The sequence below is a fragment of the Amblyomma maculatum genome, chromosome 9, assembly GCF_055883805.1.
Source record: "Amblyomma maculatum isolate TAMU_Amacu chromosome 9, ASM5588380v1, whole genome shotgun sequence".
In the NCBI taxonomy this organism is placed as follows: Eukaryota; Metazoa; Arthropoda; class Arachnida; order Ixodida; family Ixodidae; genus Amblyomma; species Amblyomma maculatum.
The window spans coordinates 1645725-1663217 of NC_139352.1; the positions used below are offsets into that span (position 1 = coordinate 1645725).

At 48.1% G+C, this 17493-nt stretch overlaps 1 protein-coding gene across 1 annotated transcript; it reads left to right on the plus strand.

The window, feature by feature from the left end:
* The first annotated feature begins 424 nt into the window (after window positions 1–424).
* On the plus strand, window positions 425–15750 carry LOC146178095 (trissin receptor-like). The gene is made up of 3 exons (XM_084579701.1): window positions 425–656; window positions 13077–13357; window positions 14674–15750. Exons 1-3 carry the CDS (start codon window positions 437–439, stop codon window positions 15748–15750), a joined length of 1578 nt encoding a protein of 525 aa, XP_084435827.1. The 5' UTR covers window positions 425–436.
* The last annotated feature ends 1743 nt before the right edge of the window (window positions 15751–17493 follow it).

The window sequence follows — 17493 nt, forward strand, 5'->3', positions numbered from 1 at the left end:
TTCGATAAATTGGGCGATTATTCGCAAACAGATGACATGTGATTTTAGTGTCAAGTCTTTCAGCAGTGTCATTTAAAACACTCCAAGATAAGACTGAGACCACTCCTGACTCCTCGGGAACTATGTGCTCCACAAAGCGAGGAGGTTCCACACATTCACTTGAACATACCGTCGCTCACTTTCATCACTTATCAAAACGCGTGTCTATGACTACAAAGTTACTGAATACCTGCTTAATACAATCTATCCTAAGGCTGTCCACCTGAAAACAGGTAAATATATCTCGTCGTTGCTAGTGTCGGTGATGGTTATTGCGCTGTTTTAATTTACTAAACTAGTGACGACACTCTAAGCCCTTTTAAGACACTCTTCGAAACTTTCTAATCTGGAGCTGGTTAGAATACAGAGGGTATTGGTCTTTGCAGACGCACCTTCAATGGACGCTGGTTGCCGAGAGCTCCTGGAGAGGCCAGACTCCACGCCGTCCACCAGGGAGCTGCTGTGGAACTGCTCAGCGATTTCCGGCGGACAGCCCAACCTCACTTGCTGCCCGTCCCAGATTGAGGAGCCCGTGGATGGGTGGATATTTGATCGCGTCGACGTTAAGGTCATACTCGTCGTCGCCTACACTCTGGTCTTCTGCTGCTGCTTTTTCGGTGAGCGTCCAGTTTTCCTGGTGCTTCATTGGATATAAGATGACGATATTTCGGCGTATGCGTTTTCAGATCCAGCTGTTTGTTACTTTCAAGCGCAATAAATTAGCAGTAAACTAGAATTTCCTTTAAGCGCAGCAATTGTGCGCCCGTTCTTCGATTGCGCTTCCCAGACTTAGTAGTCGGTGTTGTCGGCGTAACCTCGCTTTTTTTTTTTACTTTGTCTGCCATCCGTAGCCTGTAGCAGGAGGGCAAGCGCCACAGCTAGCATATGTGTGAAAGGGGACTTGAAACACCAATACTTTATTATAGGTGCTTGATGTCCCCAGGATGAAAGGAAACGGCGGACGTGCTTGAGGCTACGTCGAGAAGGAAGCAGTTTTAATTCAGAAGGTGGCTGTGGCGGGAAAAACTGGCCAAGATGCTGAGGAATTTCTAAGAATGTCAGTGCGAAAGCCAAGTTAACGGCTTCCTTGAACCTACCACGCCACCAGTGAAATTTTGCTCCTCCTTCCCAGCATCGCTGTTTTCCTTTCCCTGAAAACCCTCCGGCGGCGTGCTTACGGTAGGCATGGGGAATTATGGACTTGTTCTCAGGAAGTCCGCGTAGAGCAGTGGTTAGCGCGCTTGGCTGTGGTATAGGGAAAGAAATAGTTGAAGTCCTGGCGTGCACATAATTCACTTACCGTTACTCTTTTATTCACGTGAATGGAGCCACTTTTGTGGGCAATTTTGCGAACAACATTCGTCCTCAGCTTTTGCGTCTCGTGAGCTGCATAAATCTTAATAACCAGGTGAGTTGCTGCCATTGTAGGTGAAGCTGCTAACAGGTGGAGAACAATACCAGAAAGATGTTGCTACGTATAGAGGAATAGCGCAACATCCAGCGACTCCTAACACTGCTGCGACGACTGCGCTTCAGTTCATGCATAATCCTTGTATTGCAGAATCAGGCTGAACATCCCCTGCCACTTCAGAGATGGCAAGCCTCACATGCAGCATTTTACAGTGGGAAACGAAATGGCAGTAGTAGGATGATTGTATGTTGGAAGCCCGAAGACTAGTGTACATCTGCGTATATCTACACGCCCCTCATAAACCCTTTACCCCAACATATCGCCGAAAGAAAACGCCTGATGTGCCGCGCTCACATTTTACTTTAAGGAATATTCTAATTATCTGCCAATTTTTTATTCGGATTTCCCTGCTCACTTTTCAGTGCCTCTGCTTTCCAATATCGTTTCAGAGAGGGGACGGCTCATTAAAAAACCTGAAAGGAAAATATCTCGCCTGGCTATTGTGTAAGCAGTAGTTGCCCTTTTCTCGTGTAGTCCTTTTGGTTTGCTGGAAACAGATAATTTAGCACCAGAGCATACTCCTGTGAGGCATACTCATTCGACTTCACCAATATGACTTTCGCAACCTTTTGTGCAAGAACTCGAAATAATATTTTGCCTCAAAAGAATGAAACCAGTCTGTTTGAGATACTAAAAGCGCAGTTTGATATTCTGATACGTGACAGCCGCTCAGTGAGAATAACCATAGTTATGCATACAGAATGATCTTGGGAGCTGCTTGAGCGCGTGTCCTTACAATGACAAAAGCACGAAACAAAAAAAGTGACTAAAACGCCGTAATCATCAACAATAGACTGATTCTTCGCAAGTGCATTTTGTTCATGGCCATGGTGGCATATTGTAGCCAATGAGTAAAGTAAATATTCCGTAGGGACGTTGAAACGTTTTGAATCAAATCTATGCTTTTATGTAAACCTGACTATTCTTGAAACGCAGGGGGTTTAGTTTGCATCCATTTTTGGCAAGCACGAAGGAGTTTGTTTTCAAGCCGTGGTGTGTGTGTTGCTGTGTATTGGGAGCACCGCATAAAAGTTCGCGTCATTTTTAAAAGAAGGCTTGTCCAAGTTACATTTAAGCATGAAATACTTCTATATACCCTGCCTTGTCAAACTGGATGGCCCAATAGACCTTAATGCAGAGCTACATGGTGTTGCATGCTATGGCGAAGTTAGCCCCTATACTGATACGAGGGGCAAATAAAAGAGACACATTGGGGACGATTCAGCAGGGCCAACTTATTTATTTAGACATGAAGCAGAGAGTAGAGAAATTAAAATACGAGCTTGAGCGGAGATGGGGGCAGTGCCAGAAAGAGCGCGTGGAGAATGTGTCTTTATGCAATTAGCTCTCCATGTCACTCTGAAAATGTTTTCCACATTGGACGGCGGCGGCTGCAGTCGCAGGAACAAAAGGGAACGGGTTCTTGTATGGCTCTGGGAGCGGTTATGGGACTCACTACACCATCGCGACGACTAAAACGGACCTGTTGCTGCTTCTTGGCCTCCTCCTCGGCGGCTAGCTTCTTTTTGGCTGCCTCCTCGGCGGCTAATTTTGCTTCCCATTGTCTCTTCTTGATAACGTCTATGGCACTGAAGAGTTCTTTGCAGCGTTTGTCTCCCGTTAGATGGCCCTTTCCACATACGCGACATTTGGGAGTGCATTGGTGATTTTCGGGCGGCGATACCACTCCACCGCCACGGCACTTCGGTTTTTCACGGTCGCACACATCGGAGTGATGACCCAGTTCCCCACATCTCAAGCAAACTTCATATCCTTTTGAGCAACCGAAATGGCATAAGCATGCCTTCAATCCTGATAAATCATGGAACTTCAGGTTCCAAAAAGGTGATAATAATAGTGAAAGTCTTCCCCATTCGCCACACTCCAGCGACCGTTGGGTTCTGTTGATCCTTTCTCAATGCCGCTGCTCAGATTCAAGAGATCCAAGTCGACGACTGAGGGGGAGGACATGGCTGGGACAGAGCTGCGCCTCGGATCCTCGCCAACCTTTTGACGGGTGCCAATAAATGTTATTTTTCTCTCTCTCCACATTTGCTGCTGCCTGCGTCGCCTGTACAGCGCGTGTGCCGAGGGGAGGAAGAGAACAGGTTGTGTTTATGTGCGGCTCTGCTTGAGGCTAAATTACTCATTCATTCATAAGAACAGACAGGACTCGTTTGTAATAAAAGAGCGCTTAGCGCCGCTAAGCAGTCCGTGCTTAGGTCGGTTGTTGTGCCTGTACGAACTAAACGCTACGGCAATAGTCCTGTGTCAACGCCACTCTCTCTGAACGCGCCGCATCGGCTGGAGAACTGACGCCCTTCTGGAAGACGTCTTCTGGGGGAAATCTGTCCTAGAATGGGCTACACTTTTCCTGCGATGCGTTTTACGCTGGGCCCTATGCTCAGCCGCGATATATGTAGGCTACAAATGCACAGCCGGAAAAGTGTACAAAGGAAACGCGGGCGGCAGAAAGAACGACGTGGAGAGCTCAAGATTACAACTCCGGAAGAAGGCAACATATTTGGCTTTCTTTATTTTTTTCTGAAGACTACAAATATTTCAGTGTGTGTGCATTGTCCCTGCCAGAAATTGTTCTTTTCTGACAAACAAGATTCCAAAATTGTCTCGGACGTCTAGGTTGCGCTGATCAAGAGCTTAAGTTTGTACCTATCAGGGCTTCGCTTCGTTTTATTCTTCCCTGTCGTAAACAACTTTGCTGTCCACTTTTCCATCAATTGCCAGAGTAGTATGCCTAAACCATTCAGTGAAGCTTGTATTATGGTTTTGTCTGAAAGAAGACTCTCTCTTTCTCGTTCTAAACCTTTTCAGAAAGAATACATCATGTTCGACAGTAGTAGAAAGTTGATAACAGCGTTTTCGGATAAAGTGATTACCTTACGAACTTCACCGGAGCGTTGTGCAGAACCTCGAAAACAGAGACCCAAGGGTCAAACACTCATGTTTGACAAATCTAGTTGCAAAACTTCAAATAGGAACTGCCCGCAATATCCATCATCATCCCCCCGGATGATTCAATCAGAAACCTGTGAGGAAAGTTCACTATCTTGCAATAAAGTTCAGACGCTGCATTGGTTTACTACAAAAAAGAAGAAGCCAGAAAACGCCTTTCATTGCTTCCTTTTTTTTTTATCTAAATCTTTGCAGCGCGAACATTTTACTTCAGTGTCAAACAAACAAGTAACCGGTACACCAACGATACTTATGCACTTTTGACGACAGTGTAGCTCAAAGTAGTTTCAAAACAGGCGTATTTCAATAAAGGTCCGCAAAACAATTTGGTATCAAATGCACAGCCACAATAGGCCTTAGACTGATTGTATTATAAGCCACGAAACATAATAATAGGGTGCCAAATAGCGGCAAATGAAGCGCTAATCCATAGCAAGAAATTGCAGTGATCGAACCAGTATATGCAAAGCGTCCAGGCTTTGTGAATATATGGGCTGAAAGAACAGAGTGTGCCAGCAGACACACATTCATTTTTTTAAACACAATAAGATTGTCTTAGTATTCTCTAAGGCTAGAAATTAGCGCGATAAGTCATGTTATGAAAAGCTGGTTACAGAATAGAATTTAGTGGAAATCTATTTCTACAGCCTTCGCAAATACTTTTCGGCGGGCTGCTATCGATTCGCCAGTCTATAACTTTGATCATCAACTACACTTTTTTTTTTTTAGTGAACGCGGAGTACCGGCGTAAAATTCTATAGCATAATTCCTCGCACGTAATTATTCAATGCCTTTTTTTCCGGTCTTGCATGCGCAAATTTCGTGATTGAGGCCACTATTTCCTAAATAGGTATATCATTTTTTCCGTGTATTGCGTGCTTCCGCTGTGGTGTCTTTGAACCTTTTATAACATTTTCTTTAATCGCGGCTAGGCTAGAACACACTGGCTTCCCGGATATCTGAAAAACAAAATGTGCTTTTTATTATTATTGTTGTTGGTAGTGCCTCTCATAGGAAACAAAAACATACCACTGGTATACTTTGAGTCGGAAAAATAAATATCGTTCTGATTTAAATTGCTTTGTAGTTATGTTCTTACTTTTCTCACACCTAAGCATTGAAATCTGATCTATATTTGGTCCCTTAATCTAGGTGTCAAGCTATCGCCTGAAACTTCATTTTTGCTTTTGGTTTCCTCACTAAAGGGTGTGCACATATTCTGCCCAACAAACTCGTGCCTTCTTATGGCTGGAGCTATTGTCCATAATACATCTTCCTATGGCAGATTACAACCCTTACTCCTTATGAAGGGTATTAAAAAATCGACGCTCTTTGAGAAAGACTTCGCAATCTGGGGAAGCTCATTACGACGGCAATTGGTAGCGAAAGTGCTAGTTTAGGGAAGATGACACTGACTGGAGGGGAAATAAGCTTAATGTGCTATATAACAGAGCGACTATTTGTATTTGTGCGCAAAAGCGCTATTTATTCAAACTGAAGCGTCATTGCAGTGAGAAATTCAACCAAACTTTCGAGCTGAACTTCCTTACTCTCGCTGTCGCTCTAAAACATATTGGCTTCTGTTCTCGATTTACTAGCATGAAGCTCTTTGAGGATTCTGATATTGCAACAGGTAGTGCTTCTACACGAGACGCGCTCTTGTATACAATGTTAACATCTCAATATTAGTTAGATTTTAGCCTCAGTAAATGATACAGGCATGGCAAATAGCTCTATATGGGAGGTGAAGATTCGTGCCCCGCTACTGGCTTCATTAATATAACTCTTTACAAAGCGCACAAATTCAATGAACTCATCACTTTGCATGCAAATTTTCAGGGCTCTGAGCTGTATTCAACGTCAGTTTGGTTTTCTCCAATATTCGCCTTAACTGCATCAAGTTATACGCTACATAAAAGACCTCTACGTCACCACTACACAAACACATGGTAGCCTCGTGACCGCTGACAATGAACCCATTGTTCCCAACTTCTGCTCAGCCACCGTGTGGCACCTGTAGCTGTGTCATTTATGGGATCCTGGGCAGCACAGTTGGGCGAGTGGACCTTGTGCAAAAGGGGAATAATATAGACAGGGCTTCAATCACAGTGGTTCTCTCAACTGAGACAAACGCAAGCTAACTGGTAAGTGTCTTGTAAATATAATACTATCCGTTGTGTATTGGTTAACACAAGAACATATCAACCCGATAGATTGCTTTAATCATTCATATTCGTTTATGTTTTCAGCCAAATCACATCTTCAAGCACGAGTAGTTTTTTATTCTTCACTGTAAAAGATTAGTACAAAAAATATGTGTACTGTGTTGGCGCTGCCAATTTTTATCAAGCTCAAGCTCGGTTCCCACCGTCGGCACGTTGTTTTTTCTTCTACTTTGCGTTTAATTATCTTGCCCCTAAACAGTTTACATTACTAATTTCTGTGATTATCCAAGTAATAATTAAAGAAAAACATTAAGTACAATCCCCAATGCTTCCCTTGGCCTCGCCGACTGTTGGCTTCTTTCCTTCAAGCACATGTAGTTACATTCTGCGCTGCTTCTGAGTGGCCAGTACAGTGTTACAAAGGAGATTAGAATGACCTAAATATTCTCCCTGTTGCCTCGAAGTGGCGTGGACATGATCTAAGTTATATTTTCACGACTCGAGCCACAGGGAGCCGCGAAGGTAAGACCCGAGACTCAGGTTTGCTTCTAGCTCTGATGACAGTGTCCAGCACCAGCGCGCCTATCGAGCCAACAACCGCTTTGTCGTCGTCGGCACCAAGCACGGCGGCCGCGCGGCGCTAAGCACGTGGCATTATTCTCCCCCGCGAAAGAGAAATATCGTCCCGATGTCAAGGTGAAAAGAGAAAAAAAATTAGGGGTGAGGTGAACTGTACAATAAGTCAAGGTCTCACTTGCAGCGTCAAGGTTACAAAGCGCGACGTTGACACAGCGCTCAGTCACGTGAAAAGTACGGCTTTAAGAGCACCACGTGCACAATTTCAGGTCGCTGACGCCGAACACTGACGGTCACACTTCGATCTGGAACAACTTCGTAGTTAACACTGTTTAAGCGGCGCAGGACATTATAGGGCCCGGAATAACGGTGTAGCAGTTTTTCACACAAGCCTTTGTGGCGCACGGGGGTCCACACCCACACTTGGTCCCCTGGTTTGAAGTGGACGTCCCTGTGCCGAGGGTTATAGTATCGAGCGTCGGTGGCATGCTGCTCCTTGATGTGCAAGCGGGCCAGCTGGCGGGCTTGCTCGGCCTGTTCCGCGAAAGGGGCGGAATCGGGATCGACCGCTTCATCCCCGCACGGGAGCATCGCTTCTAACATCGTGCGGACTTCCTTGCCATATACGAGACGGAATGGTGTAAACTGCGTGGATTCCTGCAGCGCCGTATTGTAGGCGAAGGTTGCATACGGCAGGATCTCGTCCCACATTTTATGTTCAGCCTCAACGTACATTGAAATCATGTCCGCCAACATTTTGTTGAGTCGTTCCGTTGGGCCATTTGTTTGTGGGCTGTTGTCGTGCGACGATCGGTATGGCTGAGAGTTAAGATGTCCCGCCGTAGCCGAGCTGTAAATGCCTTGCCTCGGTCAGTAATTATGGTCGACCGTGCGCCGTGTCTAAGCACAACTTCATTCATAAAGAAGTGAGCAACTTCTCCGGCAGTACCTCGGGCAACGGCGTTTGTTTCAGCGTAGCGTGTCAGATAGTCTGTGGCGACCACGATCCACTTATTTCCATTCAGGTTAAAGGAAATGGGCCTAAAAGGTACATGCCCACTTGCTCGAATGGGGTGAGGGGTGGTTCAATAGATTGCAACATGCCGGGTGGCTTTAGCGCGGGTTTTTTCGCCGCTGGCATTGTCGACAAGTCTGGAAGTAACGTTTAACGCTCGGAGTAAGATGTGGCCAGTAATAGTACTGCCGGACTCGGTTTAGGGTGCGTGTAAAGCCAAGGTTACCGAAAATTGGTTCGTCGTGGCAGGCCAGGAGGATTTCCGGTATGACTAGCAAGTATAATTTTGCACTCGATGTAGAATTCTTCTTATAAAGCACCCTGTTGTGGAGGCAGAACGATGACAGCCTCCGAGCAAGGTACCGAGACATTGTAGGGTGCCCACCTTCGAGGTGGTCGATAATCAGTCGCCGCTCGGCGTCGGCGCACTGTCTGGAAACAGGGTCGGACGTACTGACTGCTTCGAGGAAGCTATCGTCGTCGGTTGTGTCAGACGGAGGAGGGTCGACGGGAGCGCGGGACAAGCTATCAGTATCGGTGTGCTTTCGGCCGGACTTATAACGTCGAAATCGAACTCCTGCAAGCGCAATGCCCAACGTGCTAAGCGGCTGCAACGGTCCTTTAAGTTTTTCAGCCAACGCAACGAGTGATGGTTAGTGATCACTCGAAACGGTCGGCCATAAAGGTACCGGCGGAACTTGGCAGCGGCCCATACTACTGCCAAACATTCTTTTTCGGTGGTAGAATAGTTGTACTTGCCAAGTGAAAGTGCATGGCTGGCGTAGGCAATTACTTTGACGACCCCGTCTTGGTGCTGACGTTGCTCGCATCCATGTATAGCTCCGTGTCGGCGTCGTCGTCGAAATGTGCCAGGATCGGGAGTGACTGGAGCCGGCGTCGTAACTCGTCGAAAGCCATCTGCTGCTCAGCGCCCCAGCAAAACGATGTGTCATCTCGAGTCAGTAGTGTCAGAAGAGTGGCCATCTGTGCAAAGTTTTAATGAAGCGGCGATATTCGGAGCACAGCCCTAAAAACCGTCGGACTGCTTTTTTATGGGTGAGGAGGGGAAAGGCAGCAACGGCAGCAAGTTTCTCAGGGTCAGCTCGGATGCCATCAGCACTCACGATGTGCCCAAGAAACTTCAATTCGGTGAACCCGAAGTGACACTTTTGAGGCTTGAGAGAAAGGTTGGCGGACCGAACAGCTTCGAGAACAGTTCTCAGGCGGCACAGGTGTTCCGTGAACGGCAGCGTAAAGATTATCACATCATCGAGATAAACAAGGCATGTCTGCCACTTAAGATCTGTGAGCACAGTGTCCATCACCCGCTGGAAGGTGGCAGGAGCACAGCAGAGCCCGAATGGGGGGACGCGGAATTCATAGAGCCCATCTGGTGTCACGAAGGCAGCTTTTTCACGGTCCCTCTAATCAACTTCGATTTGCCAATAACCACTCCTGAGGTCAATCGAGGCGAAGTACTTGGCACGGCGAAGTCGGTCGAGAGAGTCGTCGATCCGTGGCAGCGGATAGACGTCCTTCTTTGTCATACTCTTAAGCTTCCGGTAGACAACGCGGAAACTCAGTGTTCCGTCTTTTTTTTTTATGAGGATGACCGGGGACGATCATGGGCTACTTGACGGTTAAATGCCGCCATCGGCAAGCATCTCTTTGACTAGCTCTTGGATAGCTTCTTTTTCCCGAGGAAACACACGATAGGGCTGCTGATGGATAGGTCGAGTGCCTTCATGCGTGATAATTCGGTGTTTAATGACCGACGTTTGCTGGACTTTCGACGAAGACGTGAAGCACGCACGAGCCTCTAGCAATAGATCCTGGCGTTGCCTCTTTTCAAAGGAGGAAAGGCTAGAATTGATGCCGATGGCGTGTACGGCATCATCAGGTTCGGTGCTAGGCGTAGCTTCCTCGGAAGCAAAACATTCGGCAACTTCTTGCAGATGGTCAACGTAAACGATCGCAGTGCCAGGGAACAGATGTCGATGTTCATTGGAGAAATTGGTGATGAGCCCCTCCGTCTCTCTGCCACGAAATAAACAGACCTCTTGCCACAGAAACTCCCACGGTGAGTGAGAGGGACACATTAGGCTCAACAACCCGGAGGCGGTGATGTGGCTCGTCGCAGGTAACTCTGGCGAGGATGCTGGCGCGTGGTGGCACTGTGAGGCTATCATCGGCGACTCGCAGCGTGGAGTGGGACCCATGGTACTCATGCTTTTCGGTGGCTAGTTGAGAGGAAAACGTCACCAAGCGATTCGGTAGATCTATAGTGACGCCATGCTCACGAAGGAAGGCGATGCCAAGTAACATCGTGAGAGCATTCGCGTAGATCAAGAAACGTTGCGACAAATGTGTAGCCTCGCACCGTAACCCGAGCCGTACACATACTCAGTGGTGCAACCACATATCCGCCTGCCGTACGTATACAGGTCCGTTCCATGGCGTCATCACTTTTATCAGCGTCCTTGTAAGCCGCCCGCTAAGGATAGAATATTCGGCTCCCGTATCGACTAAAGCACTGATCTTCTTCGTGCCGACGATAACAGCGATGATCTCCTTCGTGTCGACGATAACAGTGATATCCAGGGAGACCCGGCCCCGACCAGGACCTGTCGACGTCGGTTCGGAGTGAAGCGAGCGGTGCGGCGGCGGAAGCTGGGCGGCAGTTGTGTGGTCTGTGTCGGGGCGATTCAGTCGACACGGCAGTGATAACTGGTTGGCGATGCGGACGACGTCGGAGCCATCTGATCTGTGCGGCGAAACCTGGACGAGAATTCAGCGTTCGACGTCGAGGCGAATCGAGCGGTGCGGCAGTGGAAGCTTTGCGGCGAATCGGTGTGCGGCGGCCTCGCCCCCAAAGGTCGCCGGAGCTAGTGTTCCCGAGGAGGGCTCGAGGAACCACGGTGTGCACCGTTATAACGTCGCCCAGAGGGCGATGAGCGGCGTGGCGAAGGCGATCACGACTCACGACGAGGAGAATGTGGCGGACTACGCTGGCGGGTGACGTACTGGGTGATGTCCTGAGGCCGCTGACCAGGTCGTGGACGAGGGCTATCGGGAGCAAATCCTCTCAGGCCCATCTGGTGATAAGGGCACTGCCGGTAGAGGTGACCAGCCTCGCCACTATGGTAGCCTAGCGGGCTGTTATCTGGAGCACGCCAGATATCAGTCTTTCGGGGCACCTAGTGCCGATATTCCCAGAGGGGCAGCGGTTCCGCAGCGTGTACCTAGGGTGGATTGTAAGGCGAAGGAGTAGGAAGCAGGGCTGTGCGGCGTGTGACATCAGCATACGTCATCGGCTGGGTGAGGCCCGGGTGCGGCGGTTGAACTACTGTACTTGTCGGTGGCGTAAGTGCGTTCTGGACCTCCTCACGGATGACGCTGGCGAGAGAAGCCGGACCTGGGGCAAATGTCCCGTGAAGTTGCTGCAGCTCCTCGCGAACTAAGGTGCGAATGAGGTCGCGAAGGGAGCTCAGGTCCGCCCCGGGATTGTAGTCGTTGCGATCAGTCGGCGGTGGTGCGGAGAGGAAATTCAGTGGCCGAGCATACTGACTGCATCGCTGCTTTAGCAGTTTCTGTATGATCACAGCATCAGCCAGAAACGTCGCGACGGTGGTATGCGGGTTCCGCACGAGGCCAGAAAAAAAGCTGATCTTTGACGCCTTGCATCAGGTGCCGCACCTTCTTCTCTTCACTCATGGGCTTGTCGGCACGATGGCAGGGCGCATGACGTCTTCATCGTACATTGCGACCCCTTCGTTCGGACGCTGAACTCGAGAGGTCAGGGCACGCTCGGCGTTCTTTTGGCGATCACTGTGGGCGTGCGTACCGAAGAGCTGGCTTCGGAAGGCCGCCCACGTAGAGAATGGGGCGTCGCGGTTCTCGAACCACGTCCGAGCAACGTCTTGAAGGCTGAAGTAGACATTTCGCATTTTTTCAGCGTCGTCCCAGCCGTTAAATGTCGCGACCCTTTCGTAGTGAGCTAGCCAGTCCTCAGCGTCTTCGAACTGCTCACCGTGAAATGGCTTAGGGGTACGTGGGGTCTGAAGAATGAGACAGGACGAAGGGGTGGAAGGGATAGTCGTGGTACGGGCGGCCTGTCTGTGAAGGTACACGGTACCGTGAAGGTAAGACCCGAGAGTCAGGTTTGCTTCTAGCTCCAATGACAGTGTCCAGCACCATCGGGCCTTATAAAGCTCAAGCTCGGTTCCCACCATCGGCACGTTGTTTTTTCTTCTACTTTGCGTTTAATTATCTTTCCCCTAAACAGTTTACATTACTAATTTCTGTGATTATCCAAGTAATAATTAAAGAAAAACATTAAGTACAATCCCCAATGCTTCCCTTGGCCTCGCCGACTGTTGGCTTCTTTCCTTCAAGCACATGTAGTTACATTCTGCGCTGCTTCTGAGTGGCCAGTACAGTGTTACAAAGGAGATTAGAATGACCTAAATATTCTCCCTGTTGCCTCGAATTGGCGTGGACATGATCTAAGTTATATTTTCACGACTCGAGCCACAGGGAGCCGTGAAGGTAAGACCCGAGACTCAGGTTTGCTTCTAGCTCTGATGACAGTGTCCAGCACCAGCGCGCCTATCGAGCCAACAACCGCTTCGTCGTCGTCGGCACCAAGCACGGCGGCCGCGGGGCGCTACACGTGGCAATATGTACAAACTTACCAGACGATCTTCAGAAGTCAGTATGCCTTCATTGTCGATTGTGTCAAGTTCTGTGTGAACTATAAAAAAGGCATGTTGCAAGTTTTTGTTTATTCGTTTAATTAAAGAGCATTAGCGAAATTCTGCGGCATCTCCGGTCGCAGGCAACCTGCTGGTGATCTGCGTCGTCATCATGAACCAACGCATGCGCACCACCACCAACTTCTTCCTGACCAACCTGGCGGTGGCTGACCTATGCGTGGCTATGTTCTGCGTGTACCAGAACCTTTTCTTCTACCTCACCCCACAATGGGTGCTGGGGGATTTCCTGTGCCGCATGTACTTCTTCGTGCATGGACTCAGCTACACGGCGTCCATCCTCATCTTGACCGTCATCTGCGCCGAGCGCTACCTAGCTATCGTCCACCCCATGTGGAATAAACAGGTAAGCCGGTTCAGTTTAAAGAAATGACTGTCGAGAAGCCTTTTGTCTACAGCAAAAAACCTAACCGTCACAAGGCTGTCCTAGTATTACGTGGCAATAACGGTTTCGTTCTTTCAAAAAGCCGTTGCCATACTCCAAAACTGAGACATCCCGCAAAAAACATCGCACAAGTTGTGGAAACAATACAGTCAGGAGTTGGTATGAAAATTGTGACGCAACAGTTCTTTGTGCAATGCTCAGTGTGACGTCATACCATTTTGCTTCCATTTTAGCATCCTTCTGTTTGTCGAGCTGGAGGCTAGTTTGCAACAGGCATTCAAACCGACGACATATTTGCCTCTGCCTGTATACCGGTCCTTGCTAATTTACATGTCTACAGAGAAAGGAGGCAGGCAGTGTTCAATTCCTGTCCCTAAAAACTAGCTTAAAAAGATAAAAAAATATCGCGGAATGGAATTACAGTCATTCTTGTCGTCGCATATGTAATGAGTGGCACTGCCAAGGTATTCTGTTCTGTATAGATTTAATACAGCAATTCTTTCGAGAACTCAGAGGAAAGACTGAGCACACTTTGTGCTTAAAGGAGCCCTCCCCCACCGACTGCTGCTATCGAATATGAAGTTCCTTAGTCATCACACAAACCGTCATCTTTTTTTCTGCGAACTACTTTCTCCGTTTTCCTTGTTATGATAATTCAGTTTTTCTCTGTGGCTTTTATATTTTCGCTGTGCACTATAATCCTGTTTTGTTTTTCTTTTGCTTCTTTTGTGAATATTATCTTCAATTTCTAAAATTGTGGGAAATTTGGCTACCTTCTCAAGCATCTAGCATCTTTTTACCTGATTTCATCTTAATGGGGTTGGTTAAGATATGTATTAAAAGAAAACCTGTATCTAAGTACAATTTGACGAAATCCTGTATACAGGCAGATGACTTCAAGGCAAAATTGCTCATCATTATTTACATGTAGGGGTTGCGGTATGTGTCGTATTCCATTCGCGGGAAATACCAATTGACTCGCTGTATGCACGCTACCGAAACAAAAAATCTGTCCAAGAGTGAGTAACATGTATTGAACAAAGTCTAGAAGTTTTACAGACTCCTTACCAAGGAAACGGAAATACGCAATGTATGTAACATCCGTAATGTTCCTTTGAAGAGAAACCAAAAAAATAAAAAGTTTCATTCTGAAACATGCGCTGTTGAAAACGGCGGGCGGGGAGCAAATGGAGCATGCAAATGCGGGCATCGTTCGTAATAATCAGCCCATTAGATGATTAATTTGTGATTAAGTCGACCACTTCGTTCTTGCGCAGGTGGTTACAATGACGCGGCTGCGGGTGACCATCATCACCCTCTGGTTCGTGAGTGCCGCCTACTGCAGCCCCAGGATTGTTATGTACGGCACCGTCGAAGCCATGGTGGACGACAAGCGTGAAGCACTCTGCGTCCTACAGAGAGCACTCTACGACTCGAAGACGTACGATCTGGTCAATTTCGTGGTCTGTTTCCTCGTACCTCTCATCATTATCACCGTGCTGTACACCATCATCTGCTACCAGCTATGGCATAGTCAAGCCATCGTGACCCATCCACAAAACCACATCGCCCAATCTCAAACCCAACACCATCCGATCAATCTTAACTCCTCCGTAACTCAGGGCCACCAGAAATCAACGCAAGCTCTGCAAACACATCCCGATACCCCGACGGCACTGTGCCGCTCATGCTCGGATGATTCGGAGTCACCTTCGCCCGCCTCCAAACTCGAATACGCTCAAACATTCGTCACCGCATCGCGTAACACCAGGGAGCCAACGTCGATAGTGACCTTGACCATCGCATGCACGAATCCAAACCAGAGTATTGCCGAGGGTCAGCACGCGGGCCGCGCGGCCAACTGCAACCGGTGCATCGGCGTGCAAGCCAGCGGTGCAGTGCGCAAACCTCCCGTGAAGACCTTCCACTACGCTAAATACGCGGCTGCTTCGGCGCTAAGACCTCGACGCAAAGTCATTCGCCTCTTGGTGGCCGTCGTGTTCAGCTTCGCTCTGTGCAACCTCCCGTTCCACGCGCGGAAGCTCTGGCAACACTGGTCGAAGGAGTACAACGGCTCCAGTACGGCGGCCGCCATCTTGACCGTGGTTACGAACCTCGTACTGTACATGAACTCGGGCATGAACCCGTTCCTGTACGCTCTGTTCTCCAAGAACTTTCGTCAGTGCATGACCGACGTGCTGTTCTGCAGAAACCACAGGTTTCGCTTTAAGAGCCGCTCGTCGTTTCACGCCATGTCCAAATCACTCAACTCAAACATTAGCCAGGGAACGCCTCAGGCTGCCCACCTCATCCATGGGCCACGCCACGGAGTTCAGCATCAACAGCACTTGTGACTGCCGTGCCATGATACCAATGTGCGTCAATGACCGTGCCAGTGTTCTGAAGACATCTATGTACAAAGCTTCTTGTTGAGTTCGTCAATAAGTTATTTCTGGCAGCGTTTCTCTCTTGGTTCTTCACTAGTCCGCTGGGTCTCTTTATCTCCAGCAGAATAACTTGGGCCTGTTATATATCCTCGCAGCGCGTAAGAAATTGTAGGAAAAGCGCAGAGGAGGATTGCAGTTCAACACTACCGAATACTACCTGCGGTTCAGGTTCGTACTACAAACAGTGGTATTGGTCTGTGATTATGCCAAGATTTTATGGTATAGAATATTCTTGTAAGCGTTCGAAGGAAGGCAACATTTCTGTGTCACCTGGTTCAGCTACTGTAGTATTAGGTTGTCTATGTCTATAACTGTTGGCCGTGACTGACACCTTGCCTACATCAGAGTGCATCGCACAAGGCAAGTGCAACGTCCCTGGGGCTACTTCGCCTGTTTGCAAACGCAAAACAGCTTTGAGCTCCGAGAAGGTTATTTAGCTCAAAACATTTTTTACAACAGGTTTACTCGACTTGTGAGCCGTGGTATACGATGGTGTAATTCTTGAACTTAAATATCTTTGTCATGGAGGCTGTTAGCAACAGAAAAGCACTCATTAATGTACTCCTCAGAAGTATCTGTCATCTACACTAATCCAAGCTGATATTTTGGAATTAAAAATGTGTTTGCCGAAGGGGAAACTTTTTCAAATACAGCGACACCCGTTGCTGCTATTATAGCAACCTCGCACACTTAATTCCTTTTCAGATCGGCTGTGATAATGTGATGAAGTGACAGCCATTGATTAGACACAGTCTACGCCGCTATGGCTACTTCTCGAACTACTTGTAGCGTCAAAAGTACTTGTTTTTTAACAAAAAGAAAACACTTCCTCACGGATGTATGGTGAAAGTGTAGCAATGAAGGTCTTGTAAATGTTGTCTCTTCTAAACTTACGGTTCAGGGCGTTCACCTTCCTAGCTTGTTTTGCACTTGTCATGAAGGAAAAGATCAAACTGGAACGATTCCTCTCGATTTTTTCATATAGAAAGTGGGCGCCGTGTTTATCGCCCAGGGCTACGTCTTGCTTTTTTTGTAAGGTCAATGTGCCACGCCTAGTGAGAAAAAAATATACAGTAAGCTGCCGCAATAGCCGTAAGGCTTTCAGCACGATGTAAGTAAGGATTCTTGCTGAGAAGGTTCCTTCTATTGCAATGTGACCGCCATGCAGCGATAGATTTGCTAATATGTGAGAACAGCGAATTCTTCATAACAAGCTTGTTTAAAGCGCGCTGCTGTTTGTCTGAGGTCGCTTAAACTTAAAGCTACGCTAGCGTACTCATTAAAAATATTGTTACGGAGAAGCAACGAAGATGCGGGCAGTGGCGCAGGCAGGAGCGCTCGCGCTAGGCCCGCTAACAGATTGATTAAACGTCATCTACCATCGCCATCGGTTATGTTCTGTCGTCGTTTTTTCAACGGCTTGCCGCCACGTAACATTTGGTTGAAGGTTCGAGATACTTCATCATCACCCCCTCATCCTGGTCCGGAGCTTCGGCGCCCTGTGACTTCTTGCACCGTCGGCGAAAGGTTAGGAGGCATCGCATGGCTGTTCCCCAGCCTGCCGGGCACAGCAAGACCTTGTCGTTCCTCCATACCGTCCCCCCGCCCCGACCACAAGGCACGACGAAGGAGAGAATTACCCGGGACGCC

What these genes read in the sequence shown, in the direction of transcription:
- LOC146178095 (XM_084579701.1), top strand. Translation starts at nt 437, where the DNA reads ATGGACGCTGGTTGCCGAGAGCTCCTGGAGAGGCCAGACTCCACGCCG. An exon ending in CTTCTGCTGCTGCTTTTTCG is followed by an intron (nt 657 to 13,076) that starts GTGAGCGTCCAG and finishes CTCCGGTCGCAG; the next exon opens with GCAACCTGCTGGTGATCTGC. An exon ending in ACCCCATGTGGAATAAACAG is followed by an intron (nt 13,358 to 14,673) that starts GTAAGCCGGTTC and finishes GTTCTTGCGCAG; the next exon opens with GTGGTTACAATGACGCGGCT.